The sequence below is a fragment of the Artemia sp. Qi Xiang Cuo genome, chromosome 3, assembly GCF_049724085.1.
Source record: "Artemia sp. Qi Xiang Cuo chromosome 3, ASM4972408v1, whole genome shotgun sequence".
In the NCBI taxonomy this organism is placed as follows: Eukaryota; Metazoa; Arthropoda; class Branchiopoda; order Anostraca; family Artemiidae; genus Artemia; species Artemia sp. Qi Xiang Cuo.
This window is the reverse complement of record NC_142796.1, coordinates 11,371,611-11,390,509: the sequence shown is the minus strand read 5'-3', so window position 1 is coordinate 11,390,509 and position 18,899 is coordinate 11,371,611. Positions and strand designations below refer to the sequence as shown.

General features: G+C 35.3%; 1 protein-coding gene across 1 annotated transcript in view; it reads right to left on the bottom strand.

Annotated features, from left to right (window-relative positions):
* Positions 1 to 2,088: 2,088 nt before the first annotated feature.
* Positions 2,089 to 18,899, bottom strand: part of LOC148953762 (uncharacterized) — a 51,649-nt gene continuing 34,838 nt past the window's right edge. The window contains exons 5-8 of the mRNA XM_089108473.1: positions 9,464 to 9,560; positions 7,989 to 8,230; positions 5,985 to 6,163; positions 2,089 to 3,644 (exon numbers count right to left, since the gene is read on the bottom strand). Coding sequence (XP_088964599.1) covers positions 2,221 to 3,644; positions 5,985 to 6,163; positions 7,989 to 8,230; positions 9,464 to 9,560 — 1,942 coding nt within the window. The 3' untranslated portion in view covers positions 2,089 to 2,220. The remainder of the gene's footprint in view (positions 3,645 to 5,984; positions 6,164 to 7,988; positions 8,231 to 9,463; positions 9,561 to 18,899) is intronic.

Sequence of the window (18,899 nt, the reverse complement as noted above, 5' to 3'; positions counted from 1 at the left end):
TTTAGATCTCTTTTATTGAAATTCTTAAGTCTTTTTTGAATGTAAAAGAATAAAAAGGGTATCTTGACCTGATTGGAGGCCTAAATGGGAAAATGTACCCACAAAACCCATGTTTAAGTGCATTTAGATTATTGTTGTGCATAAAAAAAAAAATATGCTAAAACATATATTTTAATGATACATTTAATGATTTCTAGAAAAATGGGACGAAAAAAGGAAGCAGGAAAAGCAGTCTAGACTTGCCCTTTTTTCAAAAAATGTCTGGACAAGTTTATTAGCTATTCTCATCAAAAACTTTTTTGTACTAGTCAAAACCCAAAATAAAGAATTTTAGAACCTTAGCTAGACACTTTCCCTCTTTCTGATCTAAGCCGTGTTTAAGAAAATATATATATTTTAATATTATACATATCTAATTATAACTTATTGTCTCCTTCGTTTCGCAATTTTTCCAGAAATGAAGCCCATACAACGGTTTTCCGTCCCATTTGACGGAGCCTGTTTCCTCGGTTAAAGCAGAAGTCTTATCGCTCTTCGTTGTAGTGCCATATATTGAAAAAAAGTTTTGATAGATAGTGCTGTTTTAACTGACTAAGAGAGACATGAACCAAATGGAGTTCTAAATTAATAAAAGCGGATCAAGGCAATTATTTATTGCAACGAATGATGTCGGCTATGACACAAACAAGCTTTATACCTTTACAGTAAGTCTGAATTTATAACTGGATCTTCCGGCACCAGTCTAAACTTTCAAAGAAGCTTGACTGTATGAACGCTGAAATTATGGAGTTGAAAAACCACTCTTCTTCACAAGCGAGTAAAATCGCATCCCTTGAGAAGACTTCTATTCTTCAAAAGGCTTGCTGTGATGAGCTTGAAAAAAGCTACCGGACTTCGAAGTTAAAGATAGGCAGTGACCGTCTTCCTAATAAACCAACAAGCGGGGTTACTGTGCGCAGAAAGCCCAAAGCAAGACCTGTCCTCATCTCATAACGTAATGAACTTGAGATCCAAAGCGTTTTAAATCTGTTTCGAAGCTTATGGAATCCGAGATTCATATTACAACACACCTACCACCAATGCTAAACAACCTTGAAAGCAGTCTCCAAATTAAAGGGAAAAATTACGTGAAAGAGGTAGTGTATTAATGACCCGTGTTGAACAAAGGGATGCAAAAATCTGGTTAGACAGTAACCATGTAACCCTGAATAGGGTCCTGGCCTGAACACAGTACATTCCACCAAAAGTCAAACTTTGTTCTAATGAAATTAGATATGCATTAAAAACGTACAAAACCAAAAATACAATTTAAAAAGGTAAAAATTCAATTTTTCAACTCTTCTACTGCTAAAGTATTGCCATAAAAATGTTAGTTGTCATGTATGCCATTTAGTAGCAAAATAGCATAAAAGTAGATGACGCATAAGCCTTTTCTAAACTTCACAAACCAGCCGGGCTCCAAGATCCAAACCACAAGACAAAATTCCAAGGATTGACAACTCTTTATGTTTAAAATTTAAACATAAACAATTAATGTTTAAGCGTCGTTCAGTAAATTGTTATGACCAAATCCTTTCACATTTTATATAAGAAGTTAAAATCATTCGTCAAGTCTATTTTTTACCTAAAAAAATCACTAGATTCTTGAGTTTAAGCAAACAAATTTAAAAGGACTTTCCATGAGTCTATCCGGTAGTAGGACTAATCAAATAGATAACCCAACAAAAACAGCCTGTAATTCAGGGCGTATTCAAGACTTTGTCCCCGGGGGGGGGGGGGGGGTTTACAACAAAATTAGGAAATGCATCAAAATTTGTTTATGTTCATTTTTAACTTGATCGGGGAAAAAAATGTATTTTGTTTGTAAATCACCGAAATTCAAAAATCTTCATTCTTCTTCTATTTTTTACTCTTTTTCTTCTTCTTCTTCCTTCATCGCCTCTTTTTTCCATATAAAAATATTACTCTTTACGGTGAGTTTTACAGTCTCTTTACGGTCATCTGTGAGTTTAAGGTGGACAAATTTAAAAGAAGGACATTAAAGAACTTAACTGATAGTAAGACTAATCAAAACAATTACACAATAGAAACAGCCTGTAATTTTAATCCATGAAACTCACATTATACAAAAAGCCTACAGGTTAAATTGGATAGGGTACAAAATTTGTAATTGTTTGTAATCACCCAAATTCAAAATAAAGAAATCTCTTTACTCCTCTCCTATTTCTTACTCTTCTTCTTCTTGCTCTTTTTCTTCTTCTTCCTTTCTTCAGCACCAGAGTCGCTTTCTGCGGAATCCGAATCCGCCTCCTGACTACTTTCCGAGCTAGATGCTCCCTTTCGAGATTTCTTCTTTTTCGCCTTAGCCTTCTTCTTCTTCTTCTTTCTTACTTCTTCTGCACTCGACTCTGCGGATGATTCTTCAGTCTCTGTTTCAACCCTTTTACGTCTTTCTTTAACACTTTCAGCTTTTTTCGGTTTTTCTGGAGTAGCCGCTCTTTTCCTAGGTGGAGTTACTGAGCGATTTCGACTTCGGCTCCTACGACGTGCCTTTTCTCTGGAAGGACTTCTCCTTCTACGCCCTTCTGGCGTGGAGCCTCGTCGTCTACGTTTATCGACATTTGGTTCTAAGCTTTTCTTTCGTGTTTCAGGTGACTTCCGGCGTGACACAGACCTTTTTCGGGATCTTGAACGCCTTTTTTCTCGAGAACGGTCTCTAGCAGCTGTCTCTTTCTTTTCTGATTCGGTGGGTACTGGTGGCTTTCTTCCAAGGAAGCCGAACTTATCATACGTCATCTCAACAACAGGAGCAGGAGGAACTGGTGAAGCAGATCTTTCTTTACGAACACTTTTGCTACGACTGCGACGACCTTTATGATGGCTCGGTGACCGTTCAACCGATTTTTCAGACTCACTAGAGGTTTCTTGCCTTTTTTTCTTTGAGCTTTCAATGTACTTGCGCTTTTTCTCTGACGGAGTGATAGATCGACTTTTCGAATGCCTTGATTCCGACCTTCTACGACGCTCCAATTCAGGAGACTTGCGTACTCTCTCTGTGCTATGTCTTCGATCATAATCGCGTTCGCTTGATCTACGTCTTCTACTGTCTCTATCATACCTATCTCTATCATCCCAATAACGAGTAGGTCTCTCCCTCCACATTGGAGATCTTCTAGACCTTCTCCAATCATTCATATTCCGATTGAAAGCTGGACTCCTTCCTCTACGTCCACCATTCCAATAGCGATCATTCCGCCACTGTCTTGGTGGAGACCTTCGCGGTGGGGATCGTCTTCGACGGTATGATGGACTACGACGATGCTCCGATGGGCTGCGACGTCGTTTCTGAGGTGAGCGACTGAGGGATCTACCGTTTTCATGACTTTCTGAGCGTCTTCTTATGCTTCTTCTAGATGGTTTTTTAATGGTCAAGCTGGGACTTTTTTCTCGTTCCTCAGAACTTTTTCTTTGTCTATCTTCGGAACCTTTCCTTGGTCTCTCTTCAGAGCTTTTCCTTTGTCTGTCTTCAGAACTCCTTTTTCTACGCTCTTCAGATTTTCTTTTAATTTTCTCACGATCTTTTGACCGCTTCCTTTTCTCCAAAAACTTATCTTGGTCAAAATCTTCAGAATAGCCTCCTTTTCCTGAAACAAATTAAAAATTTAATAGGAAGTAAATGAAAATAAAACAAGAGGATTGAACAAAAAATATCAATCTCAATACCTTCTACCTCTTTATTAAAAAAAAACAATTTATTTAAAATTTATTAAATAAATAGTAATCCAAAAAGGTTATGAAGGAAAAGATAAGTATAGTAAGAGTTTCAGCTTCAACAAAAAATCTAAAATAACTTAATCCATTATAAACAAAATTGAAGAAAAATACAATATAAAAAGCAAACCTCTCTTTTTATTACAAAGAAAAAAAAAAATATAGTAAGAATTTCAGCTTAAATAAAAAAAACACAAGTTTAATCCATTATGACCTCGATACCCAGGCTGGTGGAAACAGGAATAGGTGGCAGCATAACCTACGCTGAGTCGGTGTTCGTACTTAACAAGCCCCAATTTAATTTTTTATTAAAAAAAAAATGTTACGCACCATATACCGAAAATTAAGACAAACATGCAAAGCCTAAATCGGAATGCATGAGGAGTTATAGTGTAAAGGATTGACCATTATTCCAACCTAATACTTATTATTTTATTCATATCATATATATTTTTTGGTTCTATGATTTATTATTTTTGGCGACTGGATGAACGTTTTGCAGATATAAGAGGAGTGGAAAGGTAATAGATAAATCAAGACCATTTTTTGGAAGTGCATAAGAGCCTAAAGCTTTTCTTTCTTTTTTGGAGGGGGGGGGAGGGGGCGGGTCGTCTCAAAAACGTAGCTTTGTATCGCTACACAAAAATAATTAACGACAGCAAATTTCTTTTAGCTCCCTTTATATTGGATACACTTTTTTGTCATTTTCAGCCCTCCTCCCCACCATAAATATTATACATATTTTTCTATTTTGTTGTCAAATCAAAAATCTCGATTATCCATTAGATCTACGGCTATCTACCTTAATTCTACCCTAGGATGGATGGATGATAGACTATCTATCAACAAGTGAAATGACATCATTTTTATACAATTCTGAAAAAAGGTTATGCCAGGTCTGCCTCTCACTCAAAATACCTGTCTTGGTTTTTTCTCCAATTGGCCATGGCATGGCTATCAACTTCTTATTCGGAGTCCACAAACTTGGTTTAATTCAAAATTCAGTGGAATTTAAATCAAAATTAGTCTGAATGAGAGCCAAAGCTGGCTTGTCTCCAATTGGCCATGGCTTGATTTTAATTCAAGAAAAACTGTTCAAGTAGAGAGTATGAAACATTATGTTCGCCATCTAGCAAAATTACGAGATTATGAGATACTTTTTGTTTTTGACCACCGACAATATAGGCAAGCTCGATTGCATCTTGCAAAAACTTAAAAAAAGGCATCACGGTTATTTCCACTAGCTGAGACAGTGGTAAAAGGAGTGAGGCAAATTTTAGACACCAAAACAGTGTCTGGCACCCCCTCCCCCCTTCAAAAAAATATGTACTTCCTCTACCGATACAAAAAAGATAAAGACATAAGAATAAGATAAAAGATATAAGAGAAGATGAAAAATAAAGAAAAGGTATGGGAAAAGATTGGATATATATATATATATATATATATATATATATATATATATATATATATATATATATATATATATATATATATATATAAGAAAAGATAGACTTATTAATCGTTAATGAGGAATAGTTTAAAGTTTGAATTATCCTATGCAATATTAACTAACACCCGAGTATTTCTTGTATATTATTAAGAGGATTGATATTCTGTCGAACTTCATTTTGGCAATGATCTCTTAGTTTCACTTTGCAAAAGGATTTTAGAAAAATATATTAAGGGCGCTGGGGTGGAGAAAACTCATCTCCCCAAAGACATGACCTATCTAAATCATTTTTTTTTCAGAATGTTAGTGTGGCAATTTTTAGAAAAAAAAAAATTATCGAGCTAATTACAAGAAAAAATTCATTTTCCTTAAAATTCCCCTAATTTCGTTTAAAGGTTCTTTAAACTTTGTTAATTCACACTTTACTGAAAAAAAAAAAAAAAAAAAAAAAAAAAAAAAAAAAAAAACGTGGATTGTGCGCCTGGTCTAAAAAGCAATAAAATAAATAATACATTGTGCCCACATCGCTGTTTACTTAGGCAGCGCAAAATGCACCGCCTAAGATTCAATGCAATAATAACATTTCCGGTGTCCATACTGTTCCCTCTACATTAAAGATAAGCAACATACTTGTTTTTACTACTTAAGGCAACGCTAAAAGGGGCTATATATATATATATATATATATATATATATATATATATATATATATATATATATATATATATATATAAACTGTTGATTCCTCTTGTGTACATACCTTTTCCTCTCCACTTAAGATGGGCAACAGACTGGCTAAAGTCAACATGAATTCGTCTATCATCAATCAAACAATTGTCCATCTTGAAATAAGCTTCCTCAGCTGACTTGGGATTGTCAAACTCGATGAACCCATATTGAAGAGATTTATCAGTTTCGCGATCCCGTATCACCTCACAACTAAAACAATTAGGAATTGTTAACATTAGCAATTTGGCGGTCGGTAATATAAGTTCAATTTGATGTTTGGTAAGTAATTTGGTGGTTGGTAATATAACGAACCTATTTTGATGCGATTCATCAGTTTCACCGTCCCGTATCACTTCAAAACTAAAACAATTAAGAATTGTTAACATTAGCAATTTGGTAATTGGTAATATATTTTAGCAATTTGGGGGTTGGTAATATAATGAACCCATACTGAAACGATTTTTCAGTGTCATGATCCCGTATCACCTCACAACTAAAACAATTAAGAATTGTGAACGTTAGCAATTTGGTGATTGGTAATATAATTTAGCAATTTGGTGAATAGTAATATAATGAACCTATATTGAAACAATTTTTCAGTTTTACGATCCCGTATCACCTTATTACAAAAAAAAAATAAAAAAAAATAAAGAATTATTAACGTCAGCAATTTGGTGATTGATAATACAATTTTGGACATAAGAATTTAAGCTCATTTTTAGACCACACTTTAGGAAATTTATCTGTATTTTTTTTTTTAATTATTCAGCACTGAAAACGGTCAAGCAGAGGTCTCAACCGCAAGACCATACCCAGGATTTTTTTTTAGGAAGGGGTTTTACTGAAAAATAATTCGGGGGGGGGGGGGGTATACAAAAAAAAACTCAAAAAACGCATACAAAATTTGTTTATATCCATTTTTGTTACGTTTCTACGAGTCAGACAAATATTTCGGGGGGGGGGGGGTCAAAACCCCGAACCCTTCCCCAGGATACGGCCTTGCTCAACCAAAATATTTGCATACTTCACTTCGATTTTTCACTGGCTGTAATTATCCTCGCTCTTTCTTCTTTACGGTTTTTTTTTATTATTGAGCCGAGTCACTTCTAACTTACAGTTCGTTAACACAACATGTTCGAAAAAGGGCAAACCTTCGCAGAACACCCCCCCTTCAATCGCATACTTGTCTGACTGGTTACCTGATTTACCTGTTCAATCCGATTAGCTGCGATAATTCTAAAAGCATCAAGTACATCTACAGTCAATTAAAGACTGGACTGTTGATTCCTGGGGATCAGAGAAAGATCACGGAACAGTGTTTGCCCACGACTCAAAGCTAACATATTACAGTTTCCTTGATTACCTACATGGAAACAGTATTTTGACTCTGCTTCTGTGTCAACTGTTAAAAGTAAACCTGAGAAACTGTTTACTTTTCATAGATATTACATCTTCCCTATAAATGATTTGACTAGAAATTGTTCATATATATTTGAATATATAAATAAATATATATATTAAGATCTGACGGACTCGCCTGCTAAATAAGCATTTACACGCAATACAAGTACAGCATCAAGCAAATTTTGAGGCAGACTGTCGAGGTAGACTGTCTGGAAGATCAAATTTTGAGATAGATTCCGACGGGTTAAGTTTTAATTTACTAAGTGAATTTCAGTCAAAAAAAGAAAAGAAAAATATATTAAAAAAAAGGTATATTATTTACAGGCAAGAGCTTGGAGAACCTCAGAATGCAAAACTTGTTTTCCTTGACTACAAAATTGGGTTCAAAATAAGTATAAAACAATTAAATAAGTAAATAAAATAAATAAAATAGACCTTCCTGTTTATTCTATTCTATTCCATTTTTTTCTATCGGCTTATTTAGATAGGTAGTGAAAAGTTTTTCTATTTTTTTTTTGCCAATAAAGACTTCATAAAGCACCGCTATAAATTCGGCATATCAAAATTTGAGACAAAATTTGCAATATTCTGTCACAAAATAGGTTTAAAAGTAAAATATCTTAAATTCTACCTGACAATATTTCCAAAACGTCCAAAAATAATTGCCAAATCATCTTCTGTTGTCACTGGATTTAATTTGCAAACAAAAAGAACGTTTTCCGGTGGGGCCACGTCAACGCTTGGCAAATCTCCAACCATTTCCAAGATGGTTGCTTGAGCCTTCGCTTCCTTCTCTTTAATGTATTCCTCGATTTCTTCTTGGGAACGGTCAGCAAACTCGTTAACATCTTCATCTGGAGCAATCCTTCCACCCTGAAAATATTATCAACCACGAAAATATTAATGAAAATCACGAAATATTTATACTGTACTTCAAGGTTGCAAAATACTGAAAACACACAAGGAAGAAAAGGAAGAAAGAGATCTAAAGAAATTAAGAGAGGAAGAAAGAGATATAGGGAATATAGGTGCTTGTCTGCCTGGCACCCTCGACTGTACCCACAACGCCTCTTGCGTCTACCAGAACCAGGCGACTGAAGGTTCGTGCACACTTGTCTCCAATGAAACATTTTAAGTAAAATTGTTTTAATAAAATTTAATTAAAAATGTTTTCTTTAAGTAAAAACAATTTTACTCCAGACCTATTTTTTGTATACCTTTTGGCAAGTACATATCTTCTCCTTTTTTTCATTTTTTTTTTTTTGGGGGGGGGGGATATCCAACGAAAAACAACATAAGTAGACACAATGTCACAAAATCAGAGGATATTATTGAATAAGAGGTGGGGGGAGGTTGCAGAATCCCCCTTGAATAACTCTAAATGTAAACACTTGCTTATGTATGTACATACTATGTATATGTATGCAAGCAATTTTTATACCTACTAAGTAATCGTGCAGATATCTTTTCTAAACCTTTTCTAAGAGTAATGGGAAATTGTTTAGATCTTAGAAGCCTGGATCCTAAAAGCTGACTTTACTAGATGCCATGTTTTGTATCTTACATTTACACTCAATATGACCAGTGGTGTCGTCGGGGGGGGGGGGGATTATTTTATAGCCTATGCCCCTTGGCTTTCCGGATGTAAACCCCTCTTGTCCCCCCTCCAATAATCATGCTGAAGCTACGCCCCTGAATATGACAAAATCATAAAAAACTACTGACACACTGTCCCGTTCAACTCACCGTATTCCAAACAGTAAGCTGTACTAAAAATGTGGTTCTATCTCGCTTTTTAGGGTTAAAATGAGAAGAAGGTTGAGGTGGGTAGGATAGGTTTAGCGGATGGTAGACTGTCAAAGATCATCTTTGCTGGCTAACCATCTAGGGCCAAACGAAAAGAGGTCGTCCTTAATTGTGTTGAGAAGAGGTCGTTAGAAACTATTTAAAGGAAACTGAAACTTCTTGGAAGGGTATAAAGAGGGAAGCTTCAAATAAGTTGGTATGGAGGAGGAGCATCTGCGGCTGTTTTGGCCCCTAGCAGCTTGGTACTACAGCGGATTGTTAGTAGATCACACAAGCCATTAAATAAATTAAGGTTCTTACCTGAAGAATTTCACGAGTTGGCTCAGGTGACCTATCTGGCGCCAAAAAACCTTCAGGGTCTGGAAAGGGGTCATCAAGGATAACCGTGTGGGTGATCCTATGCAACAAAGAAATAAACACTTTAATACACTTGATATAAAAAAATCAACTGAAATCAAACTAAGATCACCGACGTGTTTAATCCTTTATTTATAATGTATGCTGATCCTTGAAACACTTTCTTAAACTAAGCTTGACAATAAGCCAAACAATACATATTCGCAAAAGAGAAGCTGGGTGAGAGACGTAGTAAGGTACGTCCAAGCGAACAAAATGGAAGATATAAGAAATTACTGGAAGAATTGTACGAAACCTAAATACTCTAGAAAGCAGGGGACACAGGTCTGAAGCCCCCCCCCCTACGCTTAAGTTTTGTGCAAGGGAACTGTGCCTTTTTTGCTTCGAAATCTTGTAAAGCTAAAATTTTCCAAAAAGAAAACTCCTTTCACGAAAGCATTTCACAGAACACTTAGAAATTCTGACTTTCCCACTTCTTCATCCCCAAAAGGCAGAATACAAAGAATGGCAAATCTAATAAAACCAATAAAATATTTCTAAGAATTCAGCATTCTTGATTGTCAACAAATTAAATGAATGAAATTTTGACATAAAGTATAAAAAAATTAAAATAAAGGCAAACAAATAAAGCTGATAAATATTCAGATTTATATTTCGTGTTGTGTTCCAGTGTCCCCTATCTTGGACAGTGGAAACCCATGGTAGCCTGCAAGGCTGTCTTAGTTTCCACTATGGTAGAGTATACAAAGACCGAGTTAAAGTTAGCGTTCTTGCTCTAAAGCTACACTTTCCGTTTGGTTGTTTTTAGGGGTCAAATGGCCGATTGAGAAGGCAAATGTTCAATCTTTAAGTAGAAAACTGCTACTCCATTATCCTGGCAAACCACAGAAAAAGCAATCCGAGTCTCTTGGACAACCAATGAGTCACCTGGAGAACCATGGAAAGTTGTGCTTTGTAGCAGAAGCTACATCAAAGGGAACATACCCATAAAAAGATTATTAAACAAAAGTGTACAACAAAAGCAAAAATAACTTGATAATACAACCAAAAAAATTAAGTGAAGAAGAAAGAAAGATATTTAAATACTTCATTAATTGTAACAGATAATATATGTGGTTATTAAAACAGAATCTTTGCTTTGATTAGTATTTTCGGTTGTGTGCCTACCTGTCCCGTTTTCTTTCTTTATTATGCTTGTCCGTCTGTTCATTTATCTTCTAAATGTTGGCTTTAATGAACATATCTATCAGTCTATCCAACTATATATGCTCTTAAAAACAACTAAACGGATACAGGACAATACGGATACAACACTAAATATTAATATTCAATAATATTATTTTTGGTTGTCTACTATTAAAATAAAATAAATACACTTAAATGTTTTTTTTTTCATTTAAGTATACGTATTTGAACATATGTAAATACATAAAATAAAAATAATAACCAGTAGAGAGACACTGAAAAGAAATATGGATTTTAAGCAAAACGTATGAAAAATATCTTCTGAGAGGAAGTCATGCACGCACAGGAGTGGATCCAGGGTTGGAGGGGCGAAAAATACCAATGAGGAGATCAGTTTCCGTCAGTGTCCTCGCCAAACATTAATTCTGAATCCACCACTGCGCAGGTGCACATAATTGATTTACAGTATAAATAACTTGTCATAACTGCAAAACCCGCAGACGGAACTAGATAGTTTTGCCTGAACCAACATGAACAGCCATAACAAGCTGAAACTGCGAAATACACTGTAAAATGGTAATAATAATAATACCTCGTACTAATAAAAAATCCTCGCTACAGAAACAGCTTTTGCTGTACGTTACTGTACTAAACCGATGTGTGTTCTACCATGATCTTTTTTTTAAATGCATAATAATCCTATATTCTATCCTATCAAAATACCTTGGCATTTGTGTATAACATCCTCTATTCTATCCTATAAAGAAGTTAAATATAAAATTTGATCCGCGTGATCCTAATAAGCACATATCCCCAATACAGGAGCCCTGCTCCCAGACACTGCAGTCACAAAAAGCCGTGTCCAACCTGTGAAAAATTCGTATGGTACGTCCAAATTAAAAGAAGAACTACAAAATAATTAATAACTTTAATATAATTTAAAGCATGATTCCAGAAAAGAAGTTGCTTCCCGTCTAACACGTTTTAGTCAATTAATTATCATTAAGTAGGCTAGTATCCACTCATACTAGCCTACAAGATAAGGTTATAAGATAGCCTATAAGATAAGGTTAGCAGAGAGGGCGTACAAAGTAGACACAGACGCTGGGTGAGAGCTATCCCTATTTCGAAAAATCTAGGTTTCTGGAATTTGTCCATATTTTTATATATTTTCATCGAACCACCTTTTATTGGGAGGGGGGAGGAGGAGATTTTGAAGAACGTGGGGCCTACAAGTTTTAATCTCATATATTCGTAATAAATGCAATATATATACTTTAATCATTATTTAAACAGCCTCAAAATGCTGGGAAGCAGTCTTCTGTTCCAACAATAGACATATGTAAAAAAATTCCAGATAATAAACAGTTATAAAGATCATTAATCTGAACACAGCTAGGAACAACTTAAAAAGTTGCCTTTATAAACTTTCTAAATAAGAAAGCAATAGTGGATTAGATTCTCCCACGCCGATACTAGGTGCAAAAAAATATGATCACAGTGATAGATGACAAGATGAAAGAAATAGACAATGATATTAAAAAGACTGTTGAAAATCGGCAAGTTGTATAAGTATTCTAGATTATAAAAAAAAACATGAAAATTTAGGAGTGAGGAGGCACCGTCTCGGAGGTAATAGAATCAATTACCTATGAACATTTTAATTTTCCCATGCCAATATTTCCTCTTAAAAAATGTAAGACAGGAAGAAACAGGGGCATGAATTCACGAAAGCTTAAGATGGGGGAGGGGGGGGGGTGATTTTCCATGTCTAAGGAGGGGGGAGCTTGTCGTTTTTCTGATAAAAACACACCCCAAAATTGTCTTTTTATGGAGGGGAAAACACATCTAGGGGGGGGGGGACCACTGAAAAGAAAGAGGGAAAGGAGAATAGAAAAATTCGATAACAAAAACATATAGAAGCAAATATTTGTATTAAGCAACAACACTTAAATCCAAAGTTAGATTTAAATATGCAAAAGATGGTTATTTGAGAGCTCCATCAGTCGAATATCTTTTCGACGCAAATAAATATCTTCATGTAAAATCGGAACATATTCCCTTCAAAAACAAACATTTGCTGAATTTGAACCCCATATAATATCATAAACCTCACTATAGATTAGTACCACTTTTAAAATAATTTTCTGTCTCTTTTTTATATATCTTTTTTTTTTATATATCTTTGTTGTATCCTTGTCCGAGGGTTCCTATTCTACAACAATATCCTATATATTACCACATTAACTCGTTTTTAAGAAGTATTTGAACCCAGTGGCATCAATTCACGAAGAATAGAGGGATAAATTATATTTTTTTTAAATCTAGGGCGGGGGGGGGGGGGGGATTTGTCATTTTGTAATGTTTGTTTTAATAGAAATACCAACAAATTACATTTTCAATGAAAATATCCCAAAAAGGCATTTTTCGAAGTTATAAGCAATTTTTTCTTTAAAAAGAAAATAGCTTATATTGAAAATTAAGCCCGATTAACGAAAATTAAGCCCAATTAATAGAAATTAAGCCCTGTCAATACTAGTTCAACTTGTCGAAAAAAAAGAAGCCGACACTAATCAATGATTTGTGCACTTTGATGATTTGAACGTCAAACTTGTTCTACGGAAACAGGAAATTAATATGATGAGAAAACGTTATGCCCCAAGAATTCGGTCAAGAGGGGGTAAATTACGCTATTTACATTCAAAAAGTGAATTTCTTGAATTAACTAAAGGTCTTTAGTAATAATAGACATACAATTATGCTAATAAAAAAAGTAAACTTTAATGAGTTCAAAACGCTATTTTCTTTTGCATTTGCATCCTAACTGAGAATCAAACCTTCCAAATACCTTCAAGACACATTTTGATTTGTAAAATCAAAAACCCTCTACAACTTATAGCAACTTTCGTGCTCTTACAGAGAACTGAATGGGCTTAAAAAAACCATTTCAACCAAATAATCCTTGCTAGACTGTACAATTCAACAGCATTAACGCATTTCCTATATACAATACCATTTGGTAGATGTTCATACAAACAGATAAAGGTAAACTCCGTTCAGTATATTTCAAATTTACAAAATACTTACTCCGTTTACCTAATTGGAACCAAAATTCAACATTTATCCGCGAACATAAAATTGCCGACCCAAAAATAACTCTGTCAAACAAGGCCGTACCCAGGATTTTTTTCGGAGGGGGTTTTACTATTTTTTTTTCGGGGGGGGGGAGGTTTACACAAAAAAAACTCAAAAACGCATACAAAATTTATTTATGTCCATTTTTGGTACGTTTTTACGAGTCAGGCAAACATTTCGGGGAGGGGTTCAAACCTCCTAACACCCCCGGATACGACCTTGCTGTCAAAACTTATTTTAAAACGCAAACTCAAAAACGATTTTCACCCGTGGCATCTCCTTCTTACACAGTAATGTTTAAAGTTATATATATGAGACAGTTGTTCAGTGTTTAACAGGTAATTTTTATTAATTGTTCTGATAAACGTCATTACTTTTTTATTCCTGTTTTTTTCTTGTCTTTTCTCTATTTTGTACTCCGTCGTTGTGTACTTTTTTGTTTGTTTGACGAGTTAGAAATTAATAAACAAAAAGGGCCCTTTTAATACTTCCGTTGCTTGCATAATAATTTCTTTAATATGGCTCAAATTCTTGTCAAATCAACACCAAATACAAACTAAAGTTACCTTACTCATCGTAGACTGTCAATCAACTATAAAATAGGCATTGCATAAATCTGTTCCTCCGAATGCTAATACAGCTAGGTCACTTTAAAAAATGTTCGATAACTATCAAGCCAGCTGCTTCGAATCCATTCAGGGGAAGACAGCTTCTTGCTGAACTGTGGAGATCACCTCTAAACTCTTTCTCTGTAAGAGCAAGTTGCTCTATAATTCATTCATTCGTGTTTTTTTTATGATTCACCAACCAAGCAGCATGACTAGTTTTTCTCATAAATTGTACTTCATTTTTAATACTACGCTTCGTTACTTACAAAAAGCATGTAGATATAACAATTTCCTTTCAAATGAGCCTGTGTGAGGTTTCAGTGCCTCACTAGCGGCGACAAAAAAAAAAGGAAAAAAAAAAAGGAAGAACCATCACTACGTCTTGTGTGAAAGTGATTTTCTTCGTCGCTCAAGAGGGGGAATTCTCCCCCTCTTGATGATTCCAATGGTGCAGTTTTTATTTCGATCCGACACCATTTTGTGGGGTTTCTGGCTATTTTTTGGAATCCCAACAATTTTTTTTTTCAAGGAACTGATATAATTAAGATTTGCCAATATAACAGTAACCATTCCTAAATCAGCTTCAAAAGGCGATTCTTCCTCACTTCTTTTTAATAAAACGCATTTTTAAATTTTTGGTTACTATGGGCTAGGGTTCGTTGCAAAGTTAAAGCTTTGTAGAAGATGACATTAGGAAGTTCTTAAACAATACCAAAGAATCACTAAAAATAAAAATCAAGCCATATACAAAGACACAGGGAGTAAATAGAGAGGATAGGAGAGATTGGAAAATTTTTATTAAGGAGGATAGTCAAATTATCTTTCAGAATCAAAAATTATGATTCAAGCATCTTTCAATTTTACTTTAAAATGTCTGAAGGGATATGACACTTCTTAGATATAGGGACACTAACGTCGAACACTTAGGGGATGTGGAGGGCAAAAGAAAAAACGGTACAGTTTTAAAACGCTATTTTCAATTTTTCATGCAAGGTCCTTCGGACCAAGCTTAAGCAGGGATTTTCCCCCTGTGTACGGGGGCAAAATCATTTCTGGTCATTTAACAGTCATTTTCTGGGAGATACATAAAGATGAAGCAGTCCTTCCAAATTTAAGATATGGACAGTCAGTGCCATGAGCTGCTGTTTTCGATATTTCGGTTACTATGGGCTAGAATTAATTCTTTTCAATAAAATATATATTTAGTGTAGTGCTGCTTATTATTAGAGGTACTGTTTTTAATATTTCGGTTACAATTGGCTAGAGTTCATTCTTTACCATAAACTCTATTTTTAGTGTACCGCTGTTTATTTTTAGAGTTTTTAAGTGCTGTTTTTTCGGTGCTGCTTTTTGATTTTTTTTAATGCAATGAACTGCATAGTTCACACGAGTTAAATCTGTATGGTCTGGAAGACCTTATTTGCATTCGCTACTATCTAGAAGACCTAGTTGCATCCCCTACCATCTGGAAGACCTTATTGCATCCGCTACCATCTGGAAGACCTAGTTGCATCCGCTACCATCTGGAAGACCTTATTTGCATCCGCTACTATCTGGAAGAGCTTATTGCATCCCCTACCATCTGGAAGACCTAGTTCCATCCGCTACCATCTGGAAGACCTTATTGCATCCGCTACCATCTGGAAGACCTTATTGCATCCGCTACCATCTGGAAGACCTAGTTGCATCCGCTACCATCTGGAAGACCTAGTTGCATCCGCAAAAAAGGTACAAGTTGTGGCAGAAATTGGTTAGCAGTTGGAAAGTTATGCTATAGCCAAAAACAAAATGCTTGGTTAACTTGAAAAACTAATGTTTTCTTTATGCTTAGTTGGCCGTAATCCTGTGATATTTAAGATCATCAGGTACTTTAAGCACAATCTTAACACAATTTAAGGCCTTAATCCCGAGATATTTAAGGTCTTTAGGTACATGGCGCACAATCTAGAAATCACAATCTAAGACCTTAATCCTGATATATTTAAGGTCTTACACACTTCGCGGAAAACTTGATAAATACAATCTAAGGCCTTAATCCTGAGATATTTAAGGTCTTCAGGTACTTAGCGCAAAATCAAAAATTCTCTTTTTTTTCAAATCAAAAAATCAAAATAAAATAGAGCATGCTTTATTATTATTACGCCAGAATGATCAAGATCTTTTTTTAAGAACCTTGAAAAAAGCTTAGATTGATTTTTTTTTAAATTGAAGTGTAAAAATAGACAGTGAAATCAAGCCAAAAACAAGCAAAATGTAAGTTAATACCAAAACCAGCACCAAAACTGTCTAATTTGGGCTATCTGAGATGATTTTTGATGATAGTATTTATTAAAAGTATTATAAAATAACTAAAAAAAGAAAGCACAACCTCACAGATATTTTTCATGCATTCAGTTTATACCCTTTTGCAAGTTCAATTTATCTCCAGTTTGAAGAATCACATTTGCACCGTCTAGCACAAAACGAAAGAGCGTATCTCATTTCTTTTTTTTAGTAAGCCAGAAACAGTGGCACCAATTCACAAAAATGCAAAGAAAGGGGCAAAATGTGTTTTTCAGAATACAAGAGGGAGGAAAACTCGTTATTTTCCCCCATGTGAGTACCAAAAGTAGGTTTTTTGAAATGAAAATACTATGTTTTTTTCAAAATTGGGGGGAGGGGGGATATATGTAGGAACAAACACCACCCCCAATAGGTGCTACTGGTTAGAAAGTAAAGAAAAATTTAGAAAGAAGACTTCAACTGCAGTATTTGCATTTAATAGCGGTAGAAAAGATTGGCCAACACCGGAGGAAAATACCTCTCCATATATTCACCAGGAGGCGTTTGTGTAGCCCAAAAATTACTGTAATGGCCGAAGAGTTGGCTTTGCCGACTCTTCACGATGAACATCTTGGGTATTCTCAAACTGGCTCAGATCGCTTTGGACACCTTCCTTTACATGTTTTTATAAGGAATACGTATTTTAGGGGCAGATTTTGCACAAAACATATACAGAAGGCTCAATTGAACAGTATGCGATCCCGGTACCATGGGACCGGGTCTGATCAACAACAGACTTTGTAAATGATGCTCATGTTTGGATCGTGCACTCGCATGATGTAATCACTTTCCGCGAGGGGGGGGGGATTTTCCGGGGGAGCATTGTCCACTGGGAGAATTTAAAATAATCTAATTTTAAAATAGATAGTTATTAAGACATGGGGTGAATTTTCCCGTATATATATATAGTGAAAGCTAATAAACAGTTTCTTTTAACACACAAACGAGATTTTTTTCTACCAGTCAGAGATTTCAAGAAGACATGTTACGAACACTTACGTTTCCAGCTGAAATTTTAAATATTTCTTATATGTAGTCAAAGACACATTGATGCCAAATTTAGTAGTTAAGAAGAAAGTTAAGGTTCGTGTATAGGCTGGGTGCCAAAATCCTTAGAAAACTGTTGGGCTGTTAGTAACCACACATTCTTCCACCAAAATTCTTCCAAAAATTCATTTCATCAATCCTCCTCCATCTTCCAATGTGCCTATGTTTCACGTTTCATATTTGATCACTGTCATTACTGTAGCTTCCAATATTCTAATCTTGGTTTACAGATTTACCTTCTCTGAAACTTTTCTAAACTATGAAAAGAATTTTTGAACTTTTCATAAGAGCTTGTATATTATTCTGTCGTCTCAACGTAATAGCATGGGTCACATCTTATGTTTGGATTCAGTAAACTTTGAACATATTATCAACATCTTAACTAAGAAGATCATCTAATAGTCCCTAAGTTGCCCTTGCCACCCGCAATGGTTGTTCTATAGACCACAAAAGCGATTTCCAAGGTGGCCCGTACTCCTTCCAACTTAGGAGAATAAGAAGTATTTACGAGCATTTCCAGGCCTTGCAGTGGATTGCTACGGGACTCCGGTGATGAAATTATGCGAAAGCGCCTTCATACTAATCCAAATAAGAAATCTTACGAGTCCAAACTTAGTCGAAACACAGGCTACATGGGCCTAGAAATAAAACCTAACCGAAGGTTCGGGGACTAGGGGTAGTTTTCCTATCCTTATCATATACGCAGCCACTTGTCAGACCCTCCACAACAATACCCTCGTCTTAGCGTCCAATTTATGAAATATTTCCAGGCGGTATCTACTCCCGAATGGACGCTCATCTATAAGATGCATTCTTGTATCCACAGCCATATGATATTTTCGTAAATTGGCTCTCCCTATTCGAGCGAGATGGTTCAGTAAGTTCACAAATCGTGTAATGTCTTCAATAGCAGTTCATATTTCAGACCTAAGTCGATTCAGATGTTCGGTCAGCGTGGGGTCAAACTTTGGAATTATATCCTTTGTTTCTTTACACCCCACCCTTCAGTGCCAAATTTGTCCCCCCCCTCAAGGATATTTATGACCCTCAATTTTTCGTAGAGATTTTAGAGAGTCCATTTT